This window comes from Chiloscyllium plagiosum, chromosome 11, assembly GCF_004010195.1.
Source record: "Chiloscyllium plagiosum isolate BGI_BamShark_2017 chromosome 11, ASM401019v2, whole genome shotgun sequence".
Taxonomy (NCBI): Eukaryota; Metazoa; Chordata; class Chondrichthyes; order Orectolobiformes; family Hemiscylliidae; genus Chiloscyllium; species Chiloscyllium plagiosum.
In genome coordinates this window covers 60,775,979-60,800,804 of record NC_057720.1, presented here as the reverse complement: position 1 = coordinate 60,800,804, position 24,826 = coordinate 60,775,979, and the positions used below count along the sequence as shown (strand labels likewise).

At 40.7% G+C, this 24,826-nt stretch overlaps 1 protein-coding gene across 1 annotated transcript in view; it reads right to left on the bottom strand.

The window, feature by feature from the left end:
- The window catches only part of kifap3a (kinesin-associated protein 3a), a 218,747-nt gene that overhangs the window by 136,488 nt on the left and 57,433 nt on the right, over positions 1–24,826 (bottom strand). The window contains exons 4-7 of the mRNA XM_043699509.1: positions 15,321–15,376; positions 12,015–12,156; positions 10,916–11,015; positions 1,039–1,163 (exon numbers count right to left, since the gene is read on the bottom strand). Coding sequence (XP_043555444.1) covers positions 1,039–1,163; positions 10,916–11,015; positions 12,015–12,156; positions 15,321–15,376 — 423 coding nt within the window. The remainder of the gene's footprint in view (positions 1–1,038; positions 1,164–10,915; positions 11,016–12,014; positions 12,157–15,320; positions 15,377–24,826) is intronic.

Genomic DNA, 24,826 nt, shown 5'->3' with positions numbered 1-24,826 from the left:
CATTTGGATTATTGCATACAGTTCTGGTTACTGCATTATAGGAAGGATGTAGAAGCTTTGGAAAAGGTTTAGAGGAGATTTACTAGGATGCTGCCTGGTATAGAGGGACGGTCTTATGAGGAAAGGCTGAGGGACTTGAGGCTGTTTTCGTTAGAGAGAAGGTTGAGAGGTGACCGAATTGAGACATAAAATAATCAGAGGGTTAGATAGGTTGGACAGTAAGAGCCTTTTTCCTCTGAAGGAAATGGCTAGCACAAGGGGACATAGCTTTAAATTGAGGGGTGATAGATTTAGGACAGATATCAGAGTTTCTTTACTCAGTATAGTAGGGGTGTGGAATGCACTGCCCGCAACAGCAGTAGACTCACCAACTTTAAGGGCATTTAAGTGATTATTGGATAGGCATATGGACGAGAATGGAATAGCGTAGGTTAGATGGGCTTCAGATTGGTTCCACAGGTCAGTGCAACATTGAGAGCCATAATGTTCTTTGAATACGATGGCAAAGATGGTCCTGCAGATATAATGGTTGATAATTTTCAGTATATATTGGAGAAGACTGGGCAGAGCCATTCTGAGTATCAGGCAGACTTTTATTTAACGAGCCTGATAGACTTTGAGGTTGTCCTAGTCCAATTTGAATGCAGATTAGGTAATATTTCAAACATTACTCCAGTTGAGAGTCTGCTTCTTATTTGGCAAATAGCTCTTCATACTGACTACGCAGAACCTCATTCTTTGTTCTGTTTCATTGGTACTTACATGAATCAGGATAACCAAACCTTCCTTCTGCCACAAAGTTCTTTTCCCAGTCCCGAGCCTGAGTATCAGACAATCATGTGGACCCTCAAACTGTGCTGCAGAGAAGCATCAATCCCTCTGACTATATTGTCCCCTACTTCTGCTCACATCTATGTTCCAATAAGACCTGCACATGTGGAGCGGTGTTGCTACTGTAATTATTTATGAAAACCTTTTAGATAAAAATGATAACTCTGCCATTTACTTCTAGATTTGGTTACATATGACAAAGGATATCTACCTTCTTCTTCTTATGAAGTTCTTCTTGCCATAGATCATGCCTCTTCAGTTCATGGTCGATTATATTCATACAGAGTGCACCAATTTTATAGTGAGTAATTAGTCCATGAAATTGAGAAAAACTACAAGACAAAGTTAGATCAATTTGATCACAAAAGTATTTGTGTTCTGAATAACCCAAGCCCCATCTGATCCTAATTACATCCACGCTATGAAATATTACTGTCTAATACAACTGAAATATGAACTACAGAATTATGAAAGCAGGAAAAACTTGAAAAAAATTAATTTCTAACTGGCAGCTATTGAGTCTAATGTCTCCCTGATGCCATGATCAAGCATATCGCTGAATGGCTGTAAGCACTCCAAGGTATGAGTGTGGACAGTGGCATGAAGTTTGGCAGTCATATTTTAGAGAAGTTAGAAAGGGGTCTTAACAAGTATGATCATGCACCTGTGAAGATAGAAATAAGATGACTGAATAGATGAACAGTTGGTGCAATAGAGAGGGTTTTGATTCATGAACATTAGAACTGGCTGAGGGAATGGGCATCATTATAGGTGCTGTCAAGTGTCCCAGCAGGGTGCCTTGCAATGCTATTGAGAATTGCAGGAGGATAGGAACCAGGATTTTTAAGGGCTAACAAGGTACATAAAGGACTGTGAGATAGAGGAGCATCAGGGCTAGGATAATATTCTGAAAATCAGACTTACAGTCCATGTATGAAATTGCACAGAAAATAAGCTAAATGAATGGCAAGCAAAAATAGCGCTACAACTACAACTGTGGCTATAACAGAGACCCGGCTCTAAATAAGTGGGTCCTAAATATTCAAGGTACTCAGTACAGATAAGGAAGGAAAGAAAAGATGAGGAGCAGCAAAATGCTTTAAGAAGCACGAGAGGTTAAGAGAGAAGATATCATAGAATGATCAAGGACAGAATTAAAGGTTAAGAACCCATCAAGATATTATTACACTACTGGGTCTATTCTATAGGCCATCAATATTACTGATTCATGTGCAGGTGAACATTTGTAAGGAAATTAAAGAGATGTGTAAAACTCGAGAGTAGTTATTATGGGAGACATGAATAACCCTGATATAGGCTGGCTAGTAATAATGTCAAGGGCAAAGAGGGAGAAGACTTCTTTAAGTTGACTCAAGCGAATAATTGAGCGAAGTATATTTCTGGTCCAATGAGGAAGGAGGCATTGCTGGATCTGATTCTGGGGAATGAAGAGGGACAAGTAGATAAAATATCAGAATAAGATATTTAGGGAACAACAATCAAAGTAGTGCGAAGTCATACAAAATAAGGGACATAAGGGGTATAATTCCAAAGTGGTGTCAGGAAAGGAAGACCTATAGATACACATGCACAAATCACTGCAAGTGCCAGGTCAGGGTAACAGCATAGCTAAAAATGTATACTTGATCCTGGGCTTTATTAATACAGGCACTGTACAAATGCAAGAAAGTTAATTCAGAATCTTTACACTGTTATAAATTGGAATAACCCAGAGCAAACCACCTCAAAACATATTCAAAATATAGTCAAGTCTTTAATTTTTTTTATTTTAAAAGTAAGTGTAAGGCCTTTCATTGTAGATGCAATTTTTTGGTCAAACCACTCGACTTGAAGCAAAACACACTACTTTTACACTACAGTTAAAATAAAAATAAAAGAATTGGCTTAACTCTACAACCAAAAGAACTGTGAATGCTGCAAATCAGAGAGAGAAATTGCTGGAAGAGGTCAGCAGGTCTGGCAGCATCTGTGGACAGAAATCAGAGTTAAGGTTGCAGATTGAGTGACCCTTCCTCAGAACCTGAGTTCTCCAACCCAATACGTTAACTCTGATTCTTCTTCACAGATGCTGCCAGACCTGGAGAGCTTTTCCAACCATTTGTTTTTGTTTGCGGCTTAACTGAAACTCTTATTGAAATGCATAAGAAAATATATAAAAAAAACAATTAACTGTTCCGATATAGTAACCTCCCTTAAACACACTCTTAGTATAAGCAAATTCAGGAGAACAGATGATCTCACATGGAATTCTAGCAGCAGGAAGAGTACGCCAGCTTTTATCTGTAACAAGGATAAGCTGGGTGTGGAAGCTCTTATTCATAGAGTCATACAGCATGGAAACAGACCCTTCGATCCAACCCGTCCATGCCGACCAGATATCCCAACCAATCTAGTCCCAGATGGGACTAGATTGGGTTGGGATATCTGGTTGGCTTGGACTGGTCGGACCGAAGAGTCTGTTTCCATGCTGTGCATCTCTATGACTCTATGATTCTATGAATAAGAGCTTCCATATTCAGCTTCAGGACCCAGCAACTGCAGAAAGCTAAAACTAAAAATCCTGGTTCAGTGAGAGTTTGACCCCATCCTTTCAGGTTGCTCCTATTGTTCCACCTTAAAAAAACCCAGGGCCTCACAGGCTGTTTACTTAAATGGCTTTGAGCAGACAGCTCAGCACTTCTATCTCTACAGTCCATTTCAGTCAGTTTTTTTCCCCCACCATTGAACACCTCCATCTTCCTTCAAAGTTGTGACAACATGTTGGTAATTACATTTTCTCACTCTACAATGTGTATAATTTTCAAACTGAACGGAAGCAATAATAAGCTCCGTCTAAACGATTTGGAATTTTTATCCCAAATTCTTCCAAAAACTTTCAGTATACACAATTGTCTCAGACACATTGCTGGCAATATAAATGTTGACATTTTGTAATGTCAACACCAATATCAAGGTTTCTTTCTCAAGTGAGAAATATTTCTGTTGATGATTATTCAATTTTCTGGAAAAATACCTAATAGGTCTTTCTATCTTCTTGCAGTCTTCTTGTAAGAGTACAACACCTTCACCCACATCACTCGTATTGATTATCACCTTGCATGGCTTTGCATATTAAGACATGGCTAACACTGGGGCAGTGGTTAACAGCTTTCAGACTTTCAAATGCCTTCTGACATTCTACCACCAACTGAAATTTTCTGCACTTCTTGTCAGTCAGCGGAGCAACCACTGCTAAAATTCAAAATGAACTTCCGATAAAAACCAGCCAGCCCTAGGAATCGTAGTGCTTTCCTCTTCATTGATGGTATAGGAATCTCACCAGTAACCTTAATTTTCACATCCTGTTGGGCCATTTGTTTATGTCCAATGACTTCGGCATTTGCGAACTCATTCTTGGTCAGGTTTATCACGAAGCCTGCCTCCTGAAGTCAATTGAACTATTACAACTGATGCTCCAAATGTTCCTTCTGTGTGATTAAAAATCACCAGATCATCGACACACACCACACAATTGTGTAATTTCGAAATGACCATAATTTAGTCTTTGAAGTGTGGCTGGCGCATTTTTCAGACCAAATTGTATGGTTTTAAATGGGTATAGTCCATTCAGTGTCATAAAAGCCAAAATTTTCTTCACTCTTTCAGATAAACATACCTACCTGCCAGTATCCTCTGAGTGAGTCCAACTTAACATAAGCTGCTTGTCCCACCTTCTCAATACGGTCTTCCAAACATAGAATAGGATATGAAGCAAATTTTTCTCTGCATTGATTTTGTAATAGTCCCCACATAATTGCAGTGCACCATCTGGTTTTGGCACCATCACTATGGGTGAGTTCCATTCGCTGCAACTAACTGATTACTTTGTGTCTCACTGCATGCAATCAATCTCCTTTTAAACCTGTACCAACCTACGGATATTGCTTATTGGAACAGCATTTCCTATATCTACATCATGCATAATCAGATTAGTACTTGCCAGCTTATTTACATATATCTCCTCATGTGACAGTAATAACTCTTTCAGGTCATTTTTGATTTTCTTCTGTAAGGTGACTCATTTAATCCCAATTTTTAAGGATTTTCTCATGGCCCCATTTAATTAGAGGAATGTCCAATTCAGAATCATCTGAACTTGGTTCTTCACTCTGTTGTAACCTTTTGCTTTCCTTCCCAATCAAAATACCTTTTGAGCATATTCACAATGAGATTTCTTTTACATGGCATTATCAAATAATTCATCTCATTCAATATCCTTTCAATTTGACAAGGCCAATTACAACTTGCCTTTAAAGGTTCACCTACCATCGGAAGTAACATTAACACTATCTCTACTCGCAAAATTAAAAATGTTTGATTTCTTATCTGCTTCCTGTATCATCACATGCTGCTCTGTTTACAAATGTTAAAAGCCAACTCAACCGCTCTAATCTTTCCCTAACATTTGACACACAGTCTGACACACTAATTTCTCCTTAATTAATTTCATTGGTCCTCTCACCTCATGCCTGAAAACTAATTCAAATGGACTGAATTTATTTGATTCATTTGATGCATCCCTAATGGCAAGTAGTACAGAATGAATCCCTTGATCCCAATCCTCTGGACAGTCTTGACTATAGGCCCTCAACATGGTCTTAAAAGTTTGATACCACCATTCTAATGCTCCTTGCAATTCTAAATGATACACAGTGGATTTGAATTGTTTTATTCCTAAGCTATCCATAACTTCCTTGAATAACTTTGATGTAAAATTTGACCCTTGATCAGATTATATTTCTGCGGTAGTCTGCATCCTGTAAAAAAAGAAATTTCAGTAATTCTTCTCCAATTCATTTCTAAATCCTCATAAACTTAGGCTTTGAGCAGACTGCTCGCTGCCTCAGTCTCAACCTTTCCTCATAAGAATAGAAAAAAAACACACTTCTTAAAACTATAGTATCATCACAAGATCCTGCAGACTTCCATTGAATAGCAGAAAGGATTACATGACAAGTTCACATTTTAATCACTGTACAAATTGAAAGCACCATTGACTAAGTACTATTCCAGTAACTAATACTTTAAATGACAGAACACAATATTTCTCTTTCACTTTTGACATTAAAATCTCACTTCTTGGTTATACTTTAGAGTCTTAATTAGAAAATGAACTCCCCCATAACCAAAGTTATTCTTAGCTTCTGAGACTTCACTTCCATTACTTTTTCTTCTTAAATTGACTTGGTAACTTTCAATCCCAGAACTATTTTTCATGGTAAAGATTTGTCCTACAGATTCACAGGCTCACTCAAGCTAGCTGAGAACCTTTCAGCCTCATTTCTGAATCCTCACAAATTTAAGCTTTTAATCAATCAATCTATAAGTTCCCATCAACATTTTTGCATGAAGAACTATGCATGGAGAACCGTAGCTGCTTTCAGCTTTTAAAAGTGATCAAGATAAGTAGCCGGAGAGAAAAAATGGTTTGTCTATGGGCAAAGAGTATCTAAGTGGGACTAAGCAGGTGGCACTTAAAGTTTGCATGGGCAAGACAGAATAAATGGTGTTACCAGATGGCGCGAGATGACAGCAAGGTAGCATTTAAACAAGTATGACATCAAGAAGCCAGTGAAAAACTAGAAGAATGGCCAGGGAGTCATACCTGCCACAAGGGAGGATGGTTGTAGTTATTAGAGGTCAATTATTTCAGCCTCAGGATATTGTTGAGTTAGGGTAGTGTCCAGGACTGCTTAATCAATGACTCACACTTCATAAAGTCATAAGTCCAGAAGTGGCGATATGCAATCAGTCATGAACAATTCAGCACCAATCACATCTTCCCAATACTGAAGCAGTCTGTGTCAGTGTGCAGTAAATCAACGAGGTTTGGGTGGTAAGTGACAGTAATATTTGCATTTCAAGTGCCAATCAATGACCATTTCCCAAAAGATAGAATGTAAAATTCATCCCATGATGTTCAATGACACTACCATCAGTGAATCTCGCACATCCTGGAGATACAATTACCCAGAAACCGAACAGAACCAGTCATATTAATACCATGGCTACAGGAGAAGATGGGGCTAGATGTTCTGAGATAAGTTATCCACTTGCTTTCTCCCCAGTGCAAGTCCATCACCTTCAATACACAAACCAGGCAAGTGAGAGGGTACTGTCCATCTCCTGGATGACAGTAGCTCCAAAAACACTTAAGTGGTTCAATACCAAGTTTGAATGGAACCCATCCACCACCTTCAACATTCATTTCCTGCATCACCAAGGCATACTGACAGCAGTGTGCACCATTTACACAATAATAACTCACCAAGATTGCTTCAATGATACCTTCCAAACTTGTAGCTTCATCGACCGAGAAGAACAAGGACAGAAGATACATGGGAATACTGCTTCCTGATGAAGGGCTTATGCCCGAAACGTTGATTCCCCTGCTCCTCGGATGCTGCCTGACCTGCTCTGCTTTCCTAGCAACACGCTCTCTATTCTGATCTCCAGCATCTGCAGTCCTCACTTTCTCCTCATACTGCCTCTTGTAAATTACCGTCCAGGTTTCACACAATCTGGACTTGGGACTATAGCACTGCTCCTTCACTGTTGCTGGGTACAAGTCCTGAAACTCCCGAACAGCTTTGTGGATGCCCCGAGACTACAAGCACCACAGCAGTCCAAAAAGGCAGTTCACCACCACCTTCGCCAGGGCAATTAAGGATGAGCAATAAATGCTGGTGGAGCAAGGGACTACCACATTTCATGAATGAATAAAAACTCTTCTGAAAACCAATTATGTTTGCACAATTCAAAATTACCACCTTAAATGTTAATGTAAAAATATGCTGGTCTTGTGGAGAAAGTGAAGACTGCAGATGCTAGAGATCAGAGTCTAGATTAGAGTGGTGCTGGAAAAGCAAAGCAGGTCAGGCAGCATCCGAGGAGCAGAAAAATCGATTGTTCATGGTGTTACCAGATGGCACGAGATGGTGCAATTCAGCACCAATCACATCTTCCCAATACTGAAGCAGTCTGTGCAAAAGCTGCTGCCTGACCTGCTGTGCTTTTCCAGCACCACTCTAATCTTTACTTGTGGGGAGTCTAAAGTATTATCACTGCTTGATGACATCTACTCTGTGACCCAATCTACCTTTCCAAAAATTGATCACAACATTTTATTTTAAACTTAGCAGCATGATGGTCTGTTGTAGTTTGGATTTATCAATAATTCATCATATCCATTGTTCTATAATGCAATTTGTTTTATACAGCTTCACTGAAGGGTACAGTGCTCTCCTTTCAGCAAATAGTAAACAAAAAGGCTCCAGAAATCAAAATGAAGTAAATAAGTTCCATGTTTTCACTTTATAAACTCAAAACTGCTGATATTTTAAAAATATATATAAGGTTCACAAATATTTCTTCAACATTCTTTTATAAAAATATTACATATTCTCAATTTACTATGATTATACTGTAAAAATCTCTCACATTTTTGGTTAAGTTTGCATATTTATGTTTAGATATGGTAAAGTAATGGATGCATTTTAAAACAAAAACTAACTCAAATTAATATAGTACTCGAAAGAGAAACAGAAGAGCTTCAAGCAGGACTAATCAAAAAACATACACTGAACAAGTGCAGATATTAGTCATGATCGAAGACTTGAGCCAAGGTAATGTTGTCTGAGCGACATTACTGACTAGCAGGTTACAGTTAAAGTCACAAGCACTAATTTTAGTAGAAAGTACCTATTTACACTGGCACAGGTAAATATACATCATCGTATATTTACTTAAACAAGATCTATCACTATTCAGTAACCAAGGATTTAAAGCATTCTGTAGTCACAAAGCACTCACACACTCGACTTTTATCTTAACAATTCATCAATAAATTCACAACAGGATTAAGTAGATACATAGCAATCCAAGTATTGAGATGTAATTTTAACAGGCTCTTATATTTTTAATTACTAGTCAGAAATGCATTTCCCATGCCTGATTTACCACATAAGGAGTGACTACTGGGCCATGCATTGGATAACATTGGTCTAACAGTCAGAGTTAAACAACACAGAAACAGACCCTTTGGTCCAGCTCATCCATGCCAACCTGATATCTGAAATAAATCTATTGCCATTTGTAAGCATTTGGCCCACATGCCTCTAAAGCATGGCTATTCATATACTCATCCAGATACCTTTTAAATCTTGTAATTATTCCCACCTTCATCACTTCCTCTGGCAGACACAAGTTCCAAGTGAAAACGTTCCATCTTGGGTCCCTTTTAAATCTTTCCCATCTCACCTTAAATCTATGCTCTCTAGGTTTGGACGCCCTCACCTCTGAATGAAAGACCTTGGCTATTTATCCTATTCATACCCCTCATGATTTGATAAACCTCTTGAAGGTCACCCCCTCAACCTCCGGCACTCCAGGGTAATTAGCCTCAGCCTATTGAGCTTCTCCCGACAGCTCAAACCCTCCAACCCTGGCAAAATCTCTGTAAATCTTCGCTGAACTCTTTCAAGCTTCACAACAACTTTCCTATAGCAGGGAGACCAGAAATTAATGCAGAATTCTAAAAGTGGCTTAAACAATGTCCTGTACAGCTGCAACATGACATCCCAACTTCCATACTGAATCATCATCATTGGTGGTCGCTCGCAGACGAGGATGACCCTCTTTCACACTCAGGGTGAGTGCATAGGTGGCTGCACAGATCGATATGGCCTCTGCAGACTCTGTTACACTTGGGGCATGGGTAGGTGAGGTGTTGGTGTGGTAGAGCGCTCCTTACACCTTTTGCACCTGGTTTCCGCTTTTTCCTAAAGGCAGATCTCGAGGTGCTTGATACTCCTGCTCTACTTTAGACAGTCTTGGGCCAGTGATTCCCAGGTGTATGTGGGAATGTTGCACTTCACCAGTGGCCTTGAGGTTATCACTGAAGCACATGGTCTATCCCCCTGGGCAACCGTACCAAACCCTTTTTTTATTAGCCTGCCTACCTTCAACTCCACGTTCACAGAACTATGAAGCCACATCTCTAGATCTCTTTGTTCGGCAACACTTCCCAGAATCCTACCATTAAGTGTACAAGTTCTGCCGTGATTTGCTTTATCGACATATAACACCTCATATTTATCTAAAGTAAACTCCACCTGCCACTCCTAATTGGAACAAAATTCTTAAAGGAACAGAGGACAATGAGTGAGACAGAACGGTTTGGGGAAGCAACTTAAAAGCCTGGGAAGTATGAACAAGAAGCCAAAGTCTGGAATGGAGAGACTGGGGTAGAGATTTAGACGTGAGGTTTGAAAGGACAAACAGTTGATGATGAAGAAGGAAAATAGATTTAGGTTTGTGTTTATTTTCTACAATGGGTTGAAGAATATTGGTCAGTTTTGATAGGATATTGAAGCCAAGCACAGCTAGAACTGGACGGCTAATTCAAAACTCCCCATGTGCAAGGGAGCCAAGAATGTTGACCACATATTAAGAAAGAATGTGCATGTGTACAAACGTAATGGCAGTCAGAAGTTTTCCCTGGGATAACAACAACAAATCTGGAGATGACCAAGAACATTGATAGCTTGAGGTTTGAAGCAAAAATCAGTCTTGAGGCACAAAACGGACAAATCTTAGCTTTCATCATCTTCTAATTCAACTGCTGTTGCTTTTGGATATTTAAATCTGCTATTAAGTCATTTACCTGGAGTTTTATAATTGGTATGTACAGAAGCTTGAAAGTCCAATTTTAAGTAACCTTTAGAGAGGCAGAGTAGAAAAGATAATTGAGGAGAAAGTGAGGTCTGCTGGAGATCAGAGCTGAAAATGTGTTGCTGGAAAAGCGCAGCAGGTCAGGCAGCATCCAGGGAACAGGAGAATCGACGTTTCGGGCATAAGCCCTTCTTCAGGAATCGGGGATTCCTGAAGAAGGGCTTATGCCCGAAACGTCGATTCTCCTGTTCCCTGGATGCTGCCTGACCTGCTACACTTTTCCAGCAACACATTTTCAGAAAAGATAATTGCCAACTGCTACATGCATTGTTAACATTTCAAATGGTCTTACCTAGAGAAACAGAAAAATATGTAAATAATGTTGGTTGCAAGCTCCACACTTTGCTTCCAGTCTTCTCGTAATACTCGAGCCAAAGCACCCAACGCAGTCTCTGAAGAGAGAAATTATGATCTTAACATGAAGAGAAATCAAAGAGAATTCAAACACAAAATAAACTTGAATATTCCACTGTAAATCCAACATTAATATTACCCAAAAGCAACATATTCAAATGACAGGTATTTTAAATCAATATGGATAAATGTAAATTTAAGCCAAGAACTAAAAGACCAAACCTATCTCATTAGGACGTGCCTTAGATCAAAGGTGAATCTACAAATTTGAGGCATTTTAGATTAGATTCCTTACAGTGTGGAAACAGGACCTTTGGCCCAACCAGGTCCATACCTATCCTCCGAATAGTAACCCACCCAGACCCATTTCCCTCTGACCAATACACCTAACACTATGGGCAATTTAGGATAGCCAATTCACCCAACCTGCACATCTTTGGACTGTGGGAGGAAACCAAAGCACCCGGAGGAAATCCACGCAGACTCTGGGAGAATGTGCAAACTCCACACAGACAGTTTCCCGAGGCTGAAATCGAACCTGGGACCCTGGTGCTGTGAGGCAGCAGTGCTAACCACTGAGCCACCATTGAATAACAGAACAGGTGGAATTGCCTACCACTTTTCCCACATTGGTTCTGGTGATGTCTAATATTAAAAGTAGAAAAAGTGAATTTATTTTTAATGTGACAATAAGTGAAGATAAATGTTCAAATATACAAAAGAGAGAGAACGCAAAATTACCGGATAAAGTTAACAGTGAAAGAACATCGGAAAGTCATTAATTAAAAAACTGGAGAGAGATTAACAAAACTTCCATGATATTGGTAGGTAGACAAGCAGGAGGCTGGAAGGACACAGCAAGCCAGGCAGTATCAAGAGGTGGAGAAGTCAACACTTTGGGTGTGACCCTTCTTCAGGGCTGGGATGGCTGTAAGGGGAGCTGCAGATATTGCTAAGAACAAGGATAAGGAGCAAGAAGGTAAAACCAGATACTTATGACAGGGCATTGGTGCTTTATGGCTGAAAAGTTTGCTTACCATTTTGTAGCAATTCTTCCAAGTTGTCAGGATTACGAGCTAGTTGAAGAATGAGAGCTGAACCCCGCACTTTGTCAGGTATGTCCTCATACAGCAGTTCTATATAATCTTCTATATCATTAATATTTGCAATTTCATCAATCTGCAGGTAATAAAGAATTTGAATGGGAATCCAGGTATTATTCATGCAACTCATGTAAAGTCAATAGAAAGGATTAAAAAAAGCCAAAATTGAAAAGAAAATGCATTTTCCAACAACTAATCTGCCATCAACAAAAACAACAGGATACATGACTTTGTTACAAAACGTTCTGAGAAATGCCAGCATCACAGTCGCCAATTAAATTCAACATGTTATCAAAAAAAAGATGGAAGCACAGCATACTGCAAACCGTACGAACTCAAAAAACATTCTGGCAATAGTACTGAAGGCATATGCACCTGAACTAGCTGAGTCAAGCTGTTTCAGTCCATCTAAAACACAGGTATCTATCCAATAATGTGGAAAGATGACGGGATACGTCCTGTCAATAAAATGTCAGGCAGTAATTGGTTGGGCTGGATATATCCCAATAAATCTACTCTTAATCATCAACAAAGTGATGTTAAGAATCAAGGGGAGTATTATTAAGTGGTTCTTGCTCAACAGATACCTCACTCACTGACACGGAGGCTGCTGAGCTCCTGAACTCATGACAGCCGTCACTCAAACAGGGACAAAGGAACAACTTCAGAGACAAGGCGAGTGTGACTGCCATTGGCATCAAGGCAGTAACTGACCAAGTCTGGCACCAAGAAATCCTCACAAAACCCGCATCATTAGGAATGGGGGGAAATCTCGTCACTGGCTGCAGTCATAGCTAGCACAAAGAAAAACAATTGCAGTTGTTGGAGTTCAATCATTTCAATACCAGCACATTACTACAAGATATTTTCAGGGTAGTGCCCCAAGCCTAACCATCCTCAGCTACTTCAATGACCTTCCTTCCAGAAGTGGGAATGTTCACTCGCAACTGTAAAATGTTCAGAGCCATTTGTATATGCAGCAAGATCTTCCATTTTAAGTTAATTCATGGTATGGCCAAGGATTTAATGTTCAACCCAAGTTGTTCTTGAAAAGGTTCTTGAACTGAAGTTAATTCGGTATAGATTTAGCCACAATGCTATTAGGGAAGGAGCTCAGGATTTTGACTCAGTGACACTGAAGAAACAGGGATGCATTTCCAAGTCAAGGTGAGAGGCTTGGATGGGAGCTTTACATGGAGACAAAGTCCAGAATGTGGTAGATACATGACAAGTAACACATGAGCCACAGAAGTGTCAAGAAATAACATCTCCCACAAGAGAAATTTCAAACATCTCCCAGTGATATTTACTGGCAGTACCTTTGCCGAATCCCTTACCATTCAAATTTCACAATTGACAAAAACTGAACCAGATCAACCACATAGATGCCACAACGACAAAAAGGAGATCCCTCTCCTTCCATAAAGTCGGACTACCATCTACAAAGCACATGCTGGCACGCTCTTCACTTTGTGGATGAGCGCACCTCAAACAACAAAGAAGCTCAACACAATTCAGGACAAAGCAGTCTGCGTTGATTGGCAATGTAGCCACTACCTTAAATATTCACTGCTAACACAGTGTCAGTCATGTACACCTATGCTGGCTCCACTGCTTCTCATCATTTATTTAAATGATTTGGACGTGAAGGTATGGTTAGTAGATTTTCTAATGACACCAAAATTGGAGGTGTCGTGGACAGCAAAGAAGAATACTTCAGAGTACAATGGGATCTTGATCAGATGGGCAAATGGGCCATGGAGTGGCAGATGGTGTTTAGTTTAGATTAAGGTGCTGCATTTTGGAAAGGCCTATCAGGGCAGGAGTCTTGGGATGTTGCCAGGGTTTGGAGAGTTTGAGTTGTAAGGAGAGGCTGAAAAGGCTGGGACTATTTCCCTTGGAGCATCGGAAGCTGAGGGGTGACCTTATGGAGGTTTATAAAATCATTAGGACACCAATAGGATAAACAGACAACGTCTTTTCTTTGGGGTGGGGTAGTCTAGAACGAGAGGGCATAGGTTTAGGGTGAGAGGGGACAGATATAAAAGAGACCTAAGGGGCAACTTTTTCACGCAGAGGGTGGTCTGTTTATGTAATGAGCTGCCAGAGGAAGTGGTGGAGGCTAGGACAATTACAACATTTAAAAGACATCTGGATGGGTACATTAATAGGAAGGGTTTAGAGGGATATGGTCCAAATGCTGGCAAATGGGACTAGATTTATTTAGGATATCTGGTTGGCATGGATCAAAGAGTCTGTTTCCGTGCTGTGTATCTCTATGGCTATCTGCAAGATGCAGAGCAGCGACATACCAATGCTCCTTTAACAGCACTTTCCATGTCAGTAACCTGGGGAGACAAGGTCAGGAGATGCATAGAAGCACCATCAGCTGCAAGCCCCCCTCCAAGCCACACACCATCCTCACTTGGAGCTACATTGCCTTTCCTTTATGTAATTGGCTCAAAGTTTGAGAACTTTCTTCGAAACAACATTGTGGATGTCCCTCCAGAAAAGGCTACAGCAGTTCAAAGCAGCAACTCACCATCAATTTTTCAAGGGCATTGAGGAACAGAAAATAAATGCTTTACCAGATAGTTCCATAAAAATCCTTTGAATAGTTTAGTAAAAAGAAAAATGCTATTTTGTCACAAGTGTTGAAACAGCATTTCATTTCCCCGAAACTTGAACTTCAGACTTTCTGGAATCTATTCTACAGAGGCTAGTTCAAATAACTAAAGTGTATGTTTATAATAAACAACATACAATCAAGATAATACTCTGGATTTTAATCAATATTTGATTAGTTTTGCATTAAAAATTGATCTAAATTGATTCTACCGGCCAGTTGAAAAGAATGTGAAAGGTTCAATATTTTTATCTGTTTTTAGTTCATACTCCTCAATGTATTCTGCATGTATTTAACACAAAGACAACATCTAATGATACTTGAATTAAAAGTAATTTGATTGTTTTATCTACATGGTATCAATTTTATTCTGAGAAAGTTGCTTTTTTTTTCTTTCAGGCACTGGCTGAGCCACGGTGCATTTTCATTTTTTGATCATTTATCAATACAGAATTGACTTCAAATTGTCTACAATAAATGACGAATAACAATCACAACTGTTAAATGTTTTATCACAATAGATACTCTGCATGACTCTCTTACTTTGCAAATTATTCGTGCAACATATAGTTAGAAAATTTCATTCATTTCAGTGCACTTTATTTGTCACTCACTTCCATTCCTTCAAAAGGAGGTGGGTCCTTTAGTTTGCTGATCTTCTCTCGCTTTTCTGAAAACCAAAGTTAATAGATCTTAGCTTATGCAAGAAGCACAATCATGGTAAAGCTCAAAGTCCAAATAAGAGATAATTATAAAAGGCTCTGCTTATAAAGTACAGAGCGTCTTGTCCTCATTCTTCCACCACATTGGGACTCCATATTCACCATCTGCCATCTTCACCACCTTCATCATTTCAGTTTGTCTCTCCACAGATGCTAGCACAGCTGCTGAGAAGTCCCAGCATTTTCTGCTTTTAGTACAAGAGTGTTGATGGGGAGTTAAGTGCTACAGAGATTGCATTTAAATAAATGAGCAAAATAACCAATGCTCATATTGCTATCGTAAAATAAAGCAATATTAACACTATGGGTTGCACTTAAAGATGTCACATTACCTGAAAGGGTAGTTTAAGAGATAAATGAACATAGCAGCCAACATCTAACTCAGATGAGCATGCAAGATTCGAGATAGCACATTTCGATTAAGTCAGAAGAAATTGTTGCAGGAACAGGTCTTTTAGCCCACCAACCCTTTTCCTATATGCACCTGAAGATGATATGGAAAATCTTGCTCATTATATGAATCAAAATGCAATGTTCATTTAATTTCTACTAACTGCTCATCTTAAAATACGAGCACAAATGAAAATCAAGTTACAATTTACTTGCATTCCCTAATTTTTAAAAGATACAACGGGCAAGAAAGATAGGTTTAGAGACTTCCATGGTAACCTCAGTCGATACAGGAACAGAATCCATGCTGTTTGCTATCACTCTGGATTGCAAGTCAGCCATCCAGCCAACTGATTCCTTGGGAACTGCCCAGGAAATTTGAATTTCTGACAGGGAGATTGCCTGCCTCTCTGGACTCTCCAGGTCTAACATTTTGTATGTATCTGGTGGTTACCCAAGAAATGTTAGAACAAAAAACAGTACAACATAGGAACAGGCCTTTCAGCTCACTAAGATAGCACGAACATTTGCTGCCTTTCTAAACTACAACTTTTCACCTCTATGTTGTCCACATGCTTTCATATATCTGCAAAGATGCCTCTTTGATGTTGCTATTGTATCTCCCTCCACCCCACCACTACTTCTGGCACAGCACTCCAGCACTTACCACCCTCAGTGTAAAAAACCTGCCTCACGTCTCCTTTAAAATTAGACCCTTTCAACTGAAACATATCCACTAGTAACTGACATTTCCACCTTATAATTAAGATTCTTGACAATCGATTCTATCCATGCCTCATGATTTGTAAACTTCTCTCAGGTTGCCCTGCATTCTTCAACATTCAAGTGAAAACAAATCAAGTCTGTCCAATCTCTCCTCATCACTCATACCTTCCAAACCAGGCAACATCCAGGTAAACCTCCACATCCTTCTGTTTGTGTCGCAACCAGGACTGTTCACAACATTCCACATGTGGCCTCACTAAAATTCCATACAGCTGCAACAGGACTTATTAACTTTTATAATCTATGCCAAAACTGATGAAGGGAAGCATGCCATATATGCCTTCTTGACCACCTTATCCACTCATGTTGCCACATTCAGGAAACTACATCAGATCCCTCTATTTGTTGATGCTATTAAGGGTTCTGCTATTCACTTCGTACTTCCCTCCTGCATTAGAGCTTCCAAATTACATGACTTCACATTTGTCCAGATGAAACTCCACCTGCTATTTCTCTGCCCAAGTCTATAGCCTGTCTCCTGCTGTATCTTCTGGGTATCCTCTTTACTATCCACAGCTCCTCCAATCTTTGTTTCATTCAAAAACTTATTCAGGGCCACCTACATTCTCAACTAAATTATTTACATATTGAAAATAACAGGAGACCCAGCACTGAACCCCTGTGGAACACCACTGATCGCAGATCTTCAACCTAAAAAACACTCTTCCACTGCTACTCATCTATAAGCCAGTTCTGTATCCATCATATCAGCTCACCATGAATCCCATGTTACTTCAACTTTTCTATCATCTTGTCATGAGGACTTGAACAAAGGCCTTGCTAAAGTCCATATAGACAACATCTATCACCTTGCCCTCAATCATTTTTGCCACTTCCTCAAAAACTCCATAGTTTTTGAGACACCACCTTCTCCACACAAAGTCATGCTGCCTTTCAGTAATAAGCTGCTATTTTTCCAAATGCGAGTAAATCCTACCTGAAACCCTCACATGTTCGACAGATTAAAGCCATTTAACACCAAAATAACTATACAACTTACCACCCCACTCAGCTAGCCCTAAAATCCCCAGACCCAACCTTACTGTAACGTACCACCTAATTCCCTTCCAACTGGGCCAGGTGCATCATTCAGTGCTTTCCAACAAATCCTACACCAGCCCCAAAAACCCCCCAAAACTAAAGTTACTCACACCCCTATCTGACAACTCCTTCCAACTCAACAAGTCCCTGATCCATCTCATTCACCAGGTTGAAAAAAAAATCAAAAGACAGAGTCATAGAGTCATAGAAATGTACAGCATGGAAACAGACCTGTCGGTCTATTCCGTCCATGCCGACCAGATATCCCAACCCAATCTAGTCCCACCTGCCAGCACCTGGCCCATATCCCTCCAAACCTTCCTATTCATATACCCATCCAGATTCCCTCTTAAATGTTGCAATTGTACCAGCCTCCACCACTTCCTCATACCACCCTCAGAGAAAAAGTTGCCCCTTAGGTCTTTTTATATCTTTCCCCTCTCACCCTAAACCTATGCCTCTAGTTCTGGACTCCCTGACCCCAGGGAAAAAACTTTGCCTATTTACCCTATCCATGCCCCTCATAATTTTGAAAACCTCTATAAGGTCACCCCTCAGCCTCCGACACTCCAGGGAAAACAGCTCCAGCCTGTTCAGCCTCTCCCTATAGCTCAAATCCTCCAATCCTGGCAACATCCTTGTAAATCTTTTCTGAACCCTTTCAAGTTTCACAACACCTTCCCAATAGGAAGGAGACCAGAATTGCATGCAATAGTCCATCAGTGTCCTAACCAATGCCCTGTACAGACGCAACATGACCTCTCAACTCCTGTATTCAATACTCTGACCAATAAAAAAAGCATACCAAATGCCTTCTTCACTATCCTATCTACCTGCGACTCCACTTTCAAGGACCTATGAACCTGCACTCCAAGGTCTCTTGTTCAGCAACACTTTCTAGGACCTTACCATTAAGTGTATAAGTCCTGCTAAGATTTGCTTTCCCGAAGTGCAGCACCTCGCATTTATCTGAATTAAACTCCATCTGCCACTTCTCAGCCCAATGGCCCATCTGGTCAAGATCCTGTTGTAATCTGAGGTAACCCTTTTCGCTGTCCACTACACCTCCAATTTTGGTGTCATCTGCAAATTTACTAACTGCACCTTTTATGCTCGCATCCAAATCATTTATGTAAATGACAAAAAGTAGATGACCCAGCACCGATCCTTGTGGCACTCCACTGGTCACAGGCCTCCAGTCTGAAAAACAACCCTCCACCATCACCCTCTGAGGTCTTCTACCTTTGAGCCAGTTCTGTATCCAAATGGCTAGTTCTCCCTGTATTCCATGAGATCTAACCTTGCTAACCGGTCTCCCATGGGGAACCTTGCTGAACACCTTACTGAAGTCCATATAGAATACATCTACCGCTCTGCCCTCATCAATCCTCTGTTACTTCCTCAAAAAACTCAAGTCTTAAGCTCATTTGCTGGAATTGAAAAGAAAGGATTTGAAGGCAAGAAGGTCAAATCAAACATCAGATCAAGACTTGACAGATACTTGTTTATCAGGTGTGTCATAGAGTCGTGGAGTTATACAGCACTGAAACATACCGTTCAGTTCAACTTATGCATGTTGACTAGATATCCCACAAATTGATCTAGTCCTATTTGCCTCTGTTTGGCTCATATCATTCTAAACCATTTCTATTCTTGTACCCATCCAGATGCCTTTTGAATGTTGTAATTCTACCATCCTGCACCACCTTCTCTGGCAGCTCGTTCCATACATGTATCACCCTCTCTGTGAAAACGCTGCCCCTCAGGTTCCTTTTAAATCTTTTCCCCTCTCACCTTAAATCTATGCCCTCTAGTTTTTGGACTCTCTGACCCTGGGAACAAGACCTGGCTCGAAGGGAGAAGACAAAGGGTGGTGGTGGAGGGTTGTTTTTCAGACTGGAGGCCTGTGACCAGCGGAATGTCACAAGGATCGGTGCTAGGTCCACTACTCTTCATCAATTATATAAACAATTTGGATGTGAACATAGGAGGTACAGTTACTAAGTTTGCAGATGATATCAAAATTGGAGGTGTACTGGGCAGCGAAGGAGGTTACCTCAGATTACAACAGGATCTTGATGAGATGGGTCAATTGGTTGAGGAGTGGCAGATGGAGTTTAATTTAGGTAAAAGTGTTACATTTTGGCAAAGCAAATCTTAGCAGGACTTATTCACTTAATGTCTAGATTAGAGTGGTGCTGGAAAAGCACAGCAGGTCAGGCACCATCCAAGGAGCAGGGAAATCGACGTTTCGGGCAAAAGCCCTTCATCAGGAACCAAGGCAGGGATCCTCCGGGGTGGAGAGATAAATGGGAGGGGGTGATGCTGGGGAGATGGCAGCCAAGAGTACAATGGTGGATGGAGGTGGGGATGAAGGTGATAGGTCAGAGAGGAGGGCGGAGCGGATAGGTGGGAAGGGAGATTGGCAGGTAGGACAGGTCATGAGGATGGCGCTCAGCTGGAAGGTTGGAACTGGGGTAAGGTGGGAGAGGGAAAATGAGGAAACTGGTGAAGTCTACACTGATGCCCTGGGTTGAAGTGTTCCGAGGCGGAAGATGAGGCGTTCTTCCTCCAGGCGTCGGTGGAGGCGGCCCAGGACCTGCATGTCCTCGGCAGAGTGGGAGAGGGAATTGAAATGTTGGGCCATGGGGCTGTGGGGGTGATTGGTGCGGGTGTCCCGGAGATGTTCCCTAAAGCGCTTAATGGCAAGGTCCTAGGGAGTGTTATCAAACAGAGACACCTTGGAGTGCAGGTTCATAGCTCCTTGAAAGTAGACTCTCAGGTAGATAGGATAGTGAAGGCGGTGTTTGGTATGCTTTCCTTTATTGGTCAGAGCATTGAGTATAGGAGTTGGGAGGTCATGTTACGGTTGTACAGGATGTTGGTTAGGCCATTTTTGGAATATTATGTGCAATTATGGTCTCCTTCCTATCGGAAGGATGTTGTGAAACTTGAAAGGGTTCAGAAAAGGATGTTGCCAGGGAGGAAGAATTAAGCTATAGGGAGAGGTTGAATAGGCTGGAGCTCTTTTCCCTGGAGCGTCAGAAGCTGAGGGGTGACCTTATGGAGGTTTATAAAATCATAAAGGACACCGATAGGATAAACAGACAAGGTCTTTTCCCTGGGGTGGGGGAGTCTAGAACAAGAGGGCATAGGTTTAGGGTGAGAGGGGACAGATATAAAAGAGACCTAAGGGGCGACTTTTTCATGCAGAGGGTGGTGTATATATGCAATGAGCTGCCAGAGGGAGGCTAGGAAATTGCAACATTTAAAAGGCATTTGGATGGGTACGTGAATAGGAAGGATTTGGAGGGATATGGGCCGGATGCTGGCAAGTGGGACTAGATTCAGTTTTGACAAAGGGTCAGTTAGATTCGAAACGTCAGCTCTTTTCTCTCCTTACAGATGCTGCCAGACCTGCTGAGATTTTCCAGCATTTTCTCTTTTGGTTTCAGATTCCAGCATCCGCAGTAATTTGCCTTTATCCAGGGACTAGATTCAGTTGGATATCTGGTCAACATGGATGAGTTGGACCGAAGGGTCTGTTTCTGCGCTGTACATCTCTATGACTTTGGCTATTCATCACGCCCTTCATGGTTTATAAATCCCTATAAGGTCACCCCTCAGCCTCCAACACTCTAGGGAAAAATAGCCCAGCCTATTCAGCCTCTCCCTGTAGTTCAAACCATCCAAACCTGGCAACACCTTTTTAAATCTCTTCTGAACCTTTTCAAGTTTAATAACACCTATCTCTTAATTAGTTGAAGCCTATTTGATTCTCATTTTACACAGTACACATATTAGTGGCAAAGTTAACATAATACATAAAAGTAACATATATTTGAATGATAAATACTATAATTAATTAAAAACTCATTAAGAATGGCAACACAGGTGATATATCAAATCTATCGAGTGTGTTCAAGGATACCACTGCATTCCGGAGCAAGCACATTTGCAGTAAATGTGTGAAGTTCAAGCAGCTTTGGCTCAGAGTTTGAGCTGACGACAGAATTATAGACACTATGATGCATCAGGCAAGTGGAAAGTTATGTGGATTCTTTATGGCAGAAGAAAGTCACACCTCTGACAATAGGGTGTTCTGATATGGTCAATGGTCAGAGACAGGCAGGTGTGACTGCAGGTGAGGCAGGTAAGTGACACATACGACAGAAGTGCAGGAGTGTCAGCCTCTTCAATCATCTAAGCAGTTTGAGATTGTCTCAACACCTTTGGCTGAGAAATGGGGCTATGGCACAAATGAACAAAATGACCATGATACTGCGTTACAAGATGCCATTCAAGCATGGGAAGCCATTAGGAATGCAGCGGCAGTAGGGGACAACATAGCTGGGAATTTACACTATTCTCTTAAGCAATGAGCATGAGTTCACATTGCTGTGTTGTCTGTACGGTGCCAAGGTTCAGGACATCTGTTCTGGCGTGGCTAGGCCAAATGGACCATCCATTTGTGCCTCGCCATTTTTCCAATGTGACATCCAGCATGGTATAAATAACTGCTGCAATTTACTCTGACAGCTTACTCCCCGCAAAGTATTAATAACAAAGACCTAAGAAATTAAAATAGCTGAACTCAAGCACCAATGTGTCTTCACCATGTAGTCTATGACTGGTACAACACTAGATCTGCTGACAGATGGGCATAGGCCAAGTTTAAATGTTTTGCCTTTGACACCAATGTTTGACATTTCCACCTGACATGTCACTGTTACAAACAGGCCCAGATTTGTGCCACCACCCACCATTTTTGGTGATAAGACTTAGCAAATTCTCAGCATTCCTCCAACGATATCCAAATAATTAAACAGTTCAGTTGTTCTGGGATATAAATACTAGCCCACTAAGCTATAGGCCCACATTGATCATTTCAATTTGTTTCCAAACAAGAGCATGCCAGGTCATTGTTATGATGCGCATTTCGTCAACATGAATTTGCTGAAACACAATTGATGAATTGGGTATGCTGTTTCTACAGCACAACTTGTAAAACATGTGTTGGCTGTATTGCGATTATATGTCGACACTTAAAGCACTGTTTCTAACACAACATCGCGTTATAGAAGAACTGACTATTGAAAATCCTTATCCTCTTCTACCATGTGAAAAACAGCTTTTGAAAAGTCAACTATCAAAAACATTTTGAGTACTTGATAGGGTTTCCTATGGACTCAGGCTAACTTGCTTGGATTTTTAATACTTTTGTTTAAATTGAAAGTGCTGAATACATTGCTGAGGGAACAGGTGGGGCATAGATTCTTCTTCCAAGGTGGCAAGAACAATGGAAAGCAAGTTGAATTAATTGGGCGAGAATAATCAGAATGTTGAGAGAAATTCTCACAATTAAGTTTGCCTTTCTTTGATGGAGACATCAAATTAAGCCTATTAGCACATTTTTCCATCTCATTAATTTACCCTTATGCTGCTGCTGTAAAATCAGTGGGGATTGTGCGCTCCATAATGAAAGATTACCGCAAGCCATAGTCACTCAAGCCTCAATTTGAGGAAAGTGCAGATTCAGCAAGAGCATAGAATCCTTGAAAGAGATTGGCCACTTATGTGCAGAGGGCACAATAATAGTAAAGTGACTCAACAAAAAGAGGGAGGTTATAGGGTAATTGGTGCCACAAAAATGAGAATTGAAAAGAATGGCTGGTAGGTTGTGGACCAGAACCAGAGTTTGCAGTTCACTCACAAAAATGCAAAGTTGGAACTTCCCAACTAATCTTTCCGAAATCAATAAGGTCAAAAACTGAAACAAAGCACTTTTGAAGTGGGAGCAGTAATTAACTTTCTTCAAAGGAGGCGGAGTGTAGCACTGGAATGTGAGCCCAAGGGGCCATGCACTCATCAAGTGATTAAACAATGCTAGCCATCTGCCTTCAATACACAGTTAATCTTCAAGTCAACATTCTTCAAATAATCCAATTCAGACATGCAGTCATGAAGGACTCATTAGGAGTACTAATGCCCACTGATTGCTGCCTTGAAATCCGGGACTTCAAAAATACTCCATGTAAAAAGTCATTTGCCAACACAGCCTCATTCTCGCAATGGGCCAAGGCATACACCCCAAAGAATTTTAACTCTCAACGTAGCAGCTGCCTTCCCTGACAAACAACAGTAAGCCTGCTATTCTTTTATTATTAAGGTGGAATTCATGTTACAGGATGGCACATGAGAAAAAATGAGCAATTGTCTAGCAGAGTGACATGTAATGCCTGAGAGAAGCTAGCGAAAGGCCAGAGCTTGGAGTAGACTTTTTGCTAAAGCAAGAAGTTGGGGGTAAGGGGGAGGGGGTGGGAGCAAGGTGGGTGGTGAGGGGTGGAGGGCAAGAAAGGAAGAGGCTGCAAAGATCTATGCCATTTCAAACCTGTCAAAGATACACCCCACTAACTAGGAGCTGGGAAAACTTGAAATGACTGAGGTCGTCAATGATTTGCAAACAAACGTGGCATTTCAATCATCTCCAACTATTTGTGATCATGATGAATTGGGCAATGCAATGAATCCTTGCATGAGTATTTCAGAAGCAATGAGGGCTGGACAAGTTGGTAGCTACAGACAATGAAGTGCACAAGACATTTATCTGTGTAAAGTTAAAAATCACACAAGGAGAAAGTGAGGTCTGCAGATGCTGGAGATCAGAGCTGAAAATGTGTTGCTGGAAAAGCACAGCAGGTCAGGCAGCATCCAGAAAGACATTTCGGGCATAAGCCCTTCTTCAGGAATGAGGAAAGTTTGAAACATTTGTTCTGGATGCTGCCTGACCTGCTGCGCTTTTCCAGCAACACATTTTCAGCTAAAAATCACACAACACCAGGTTATAGTCCAACAGGTTTAATTGGAAGCACAGTAGCTTTTGGAGCGACGCTCCTTCATCAGTTGATTGTGGAGGGCTCGATCGTAACACAGAATTTATAGCAAAAATTTGCAGTGTGATGTAACTGAAATTATACATTGAAAAATTGATTGTCTGTTAAGCCTTTCATCTGTTAGAATACAGTGATAGTTTCACTTCTTTCATGTGTAAATCACAAAACCATTTTTTAAAAAATGTTGCATTCTCGGGTTAGCTGTTAACAATGGTGATAGCTAGACAATATGTTGAAGGTGTTAGCCCCCTGTGTTCTCTGTCTATGACCTGATGTTTAGATTGATTC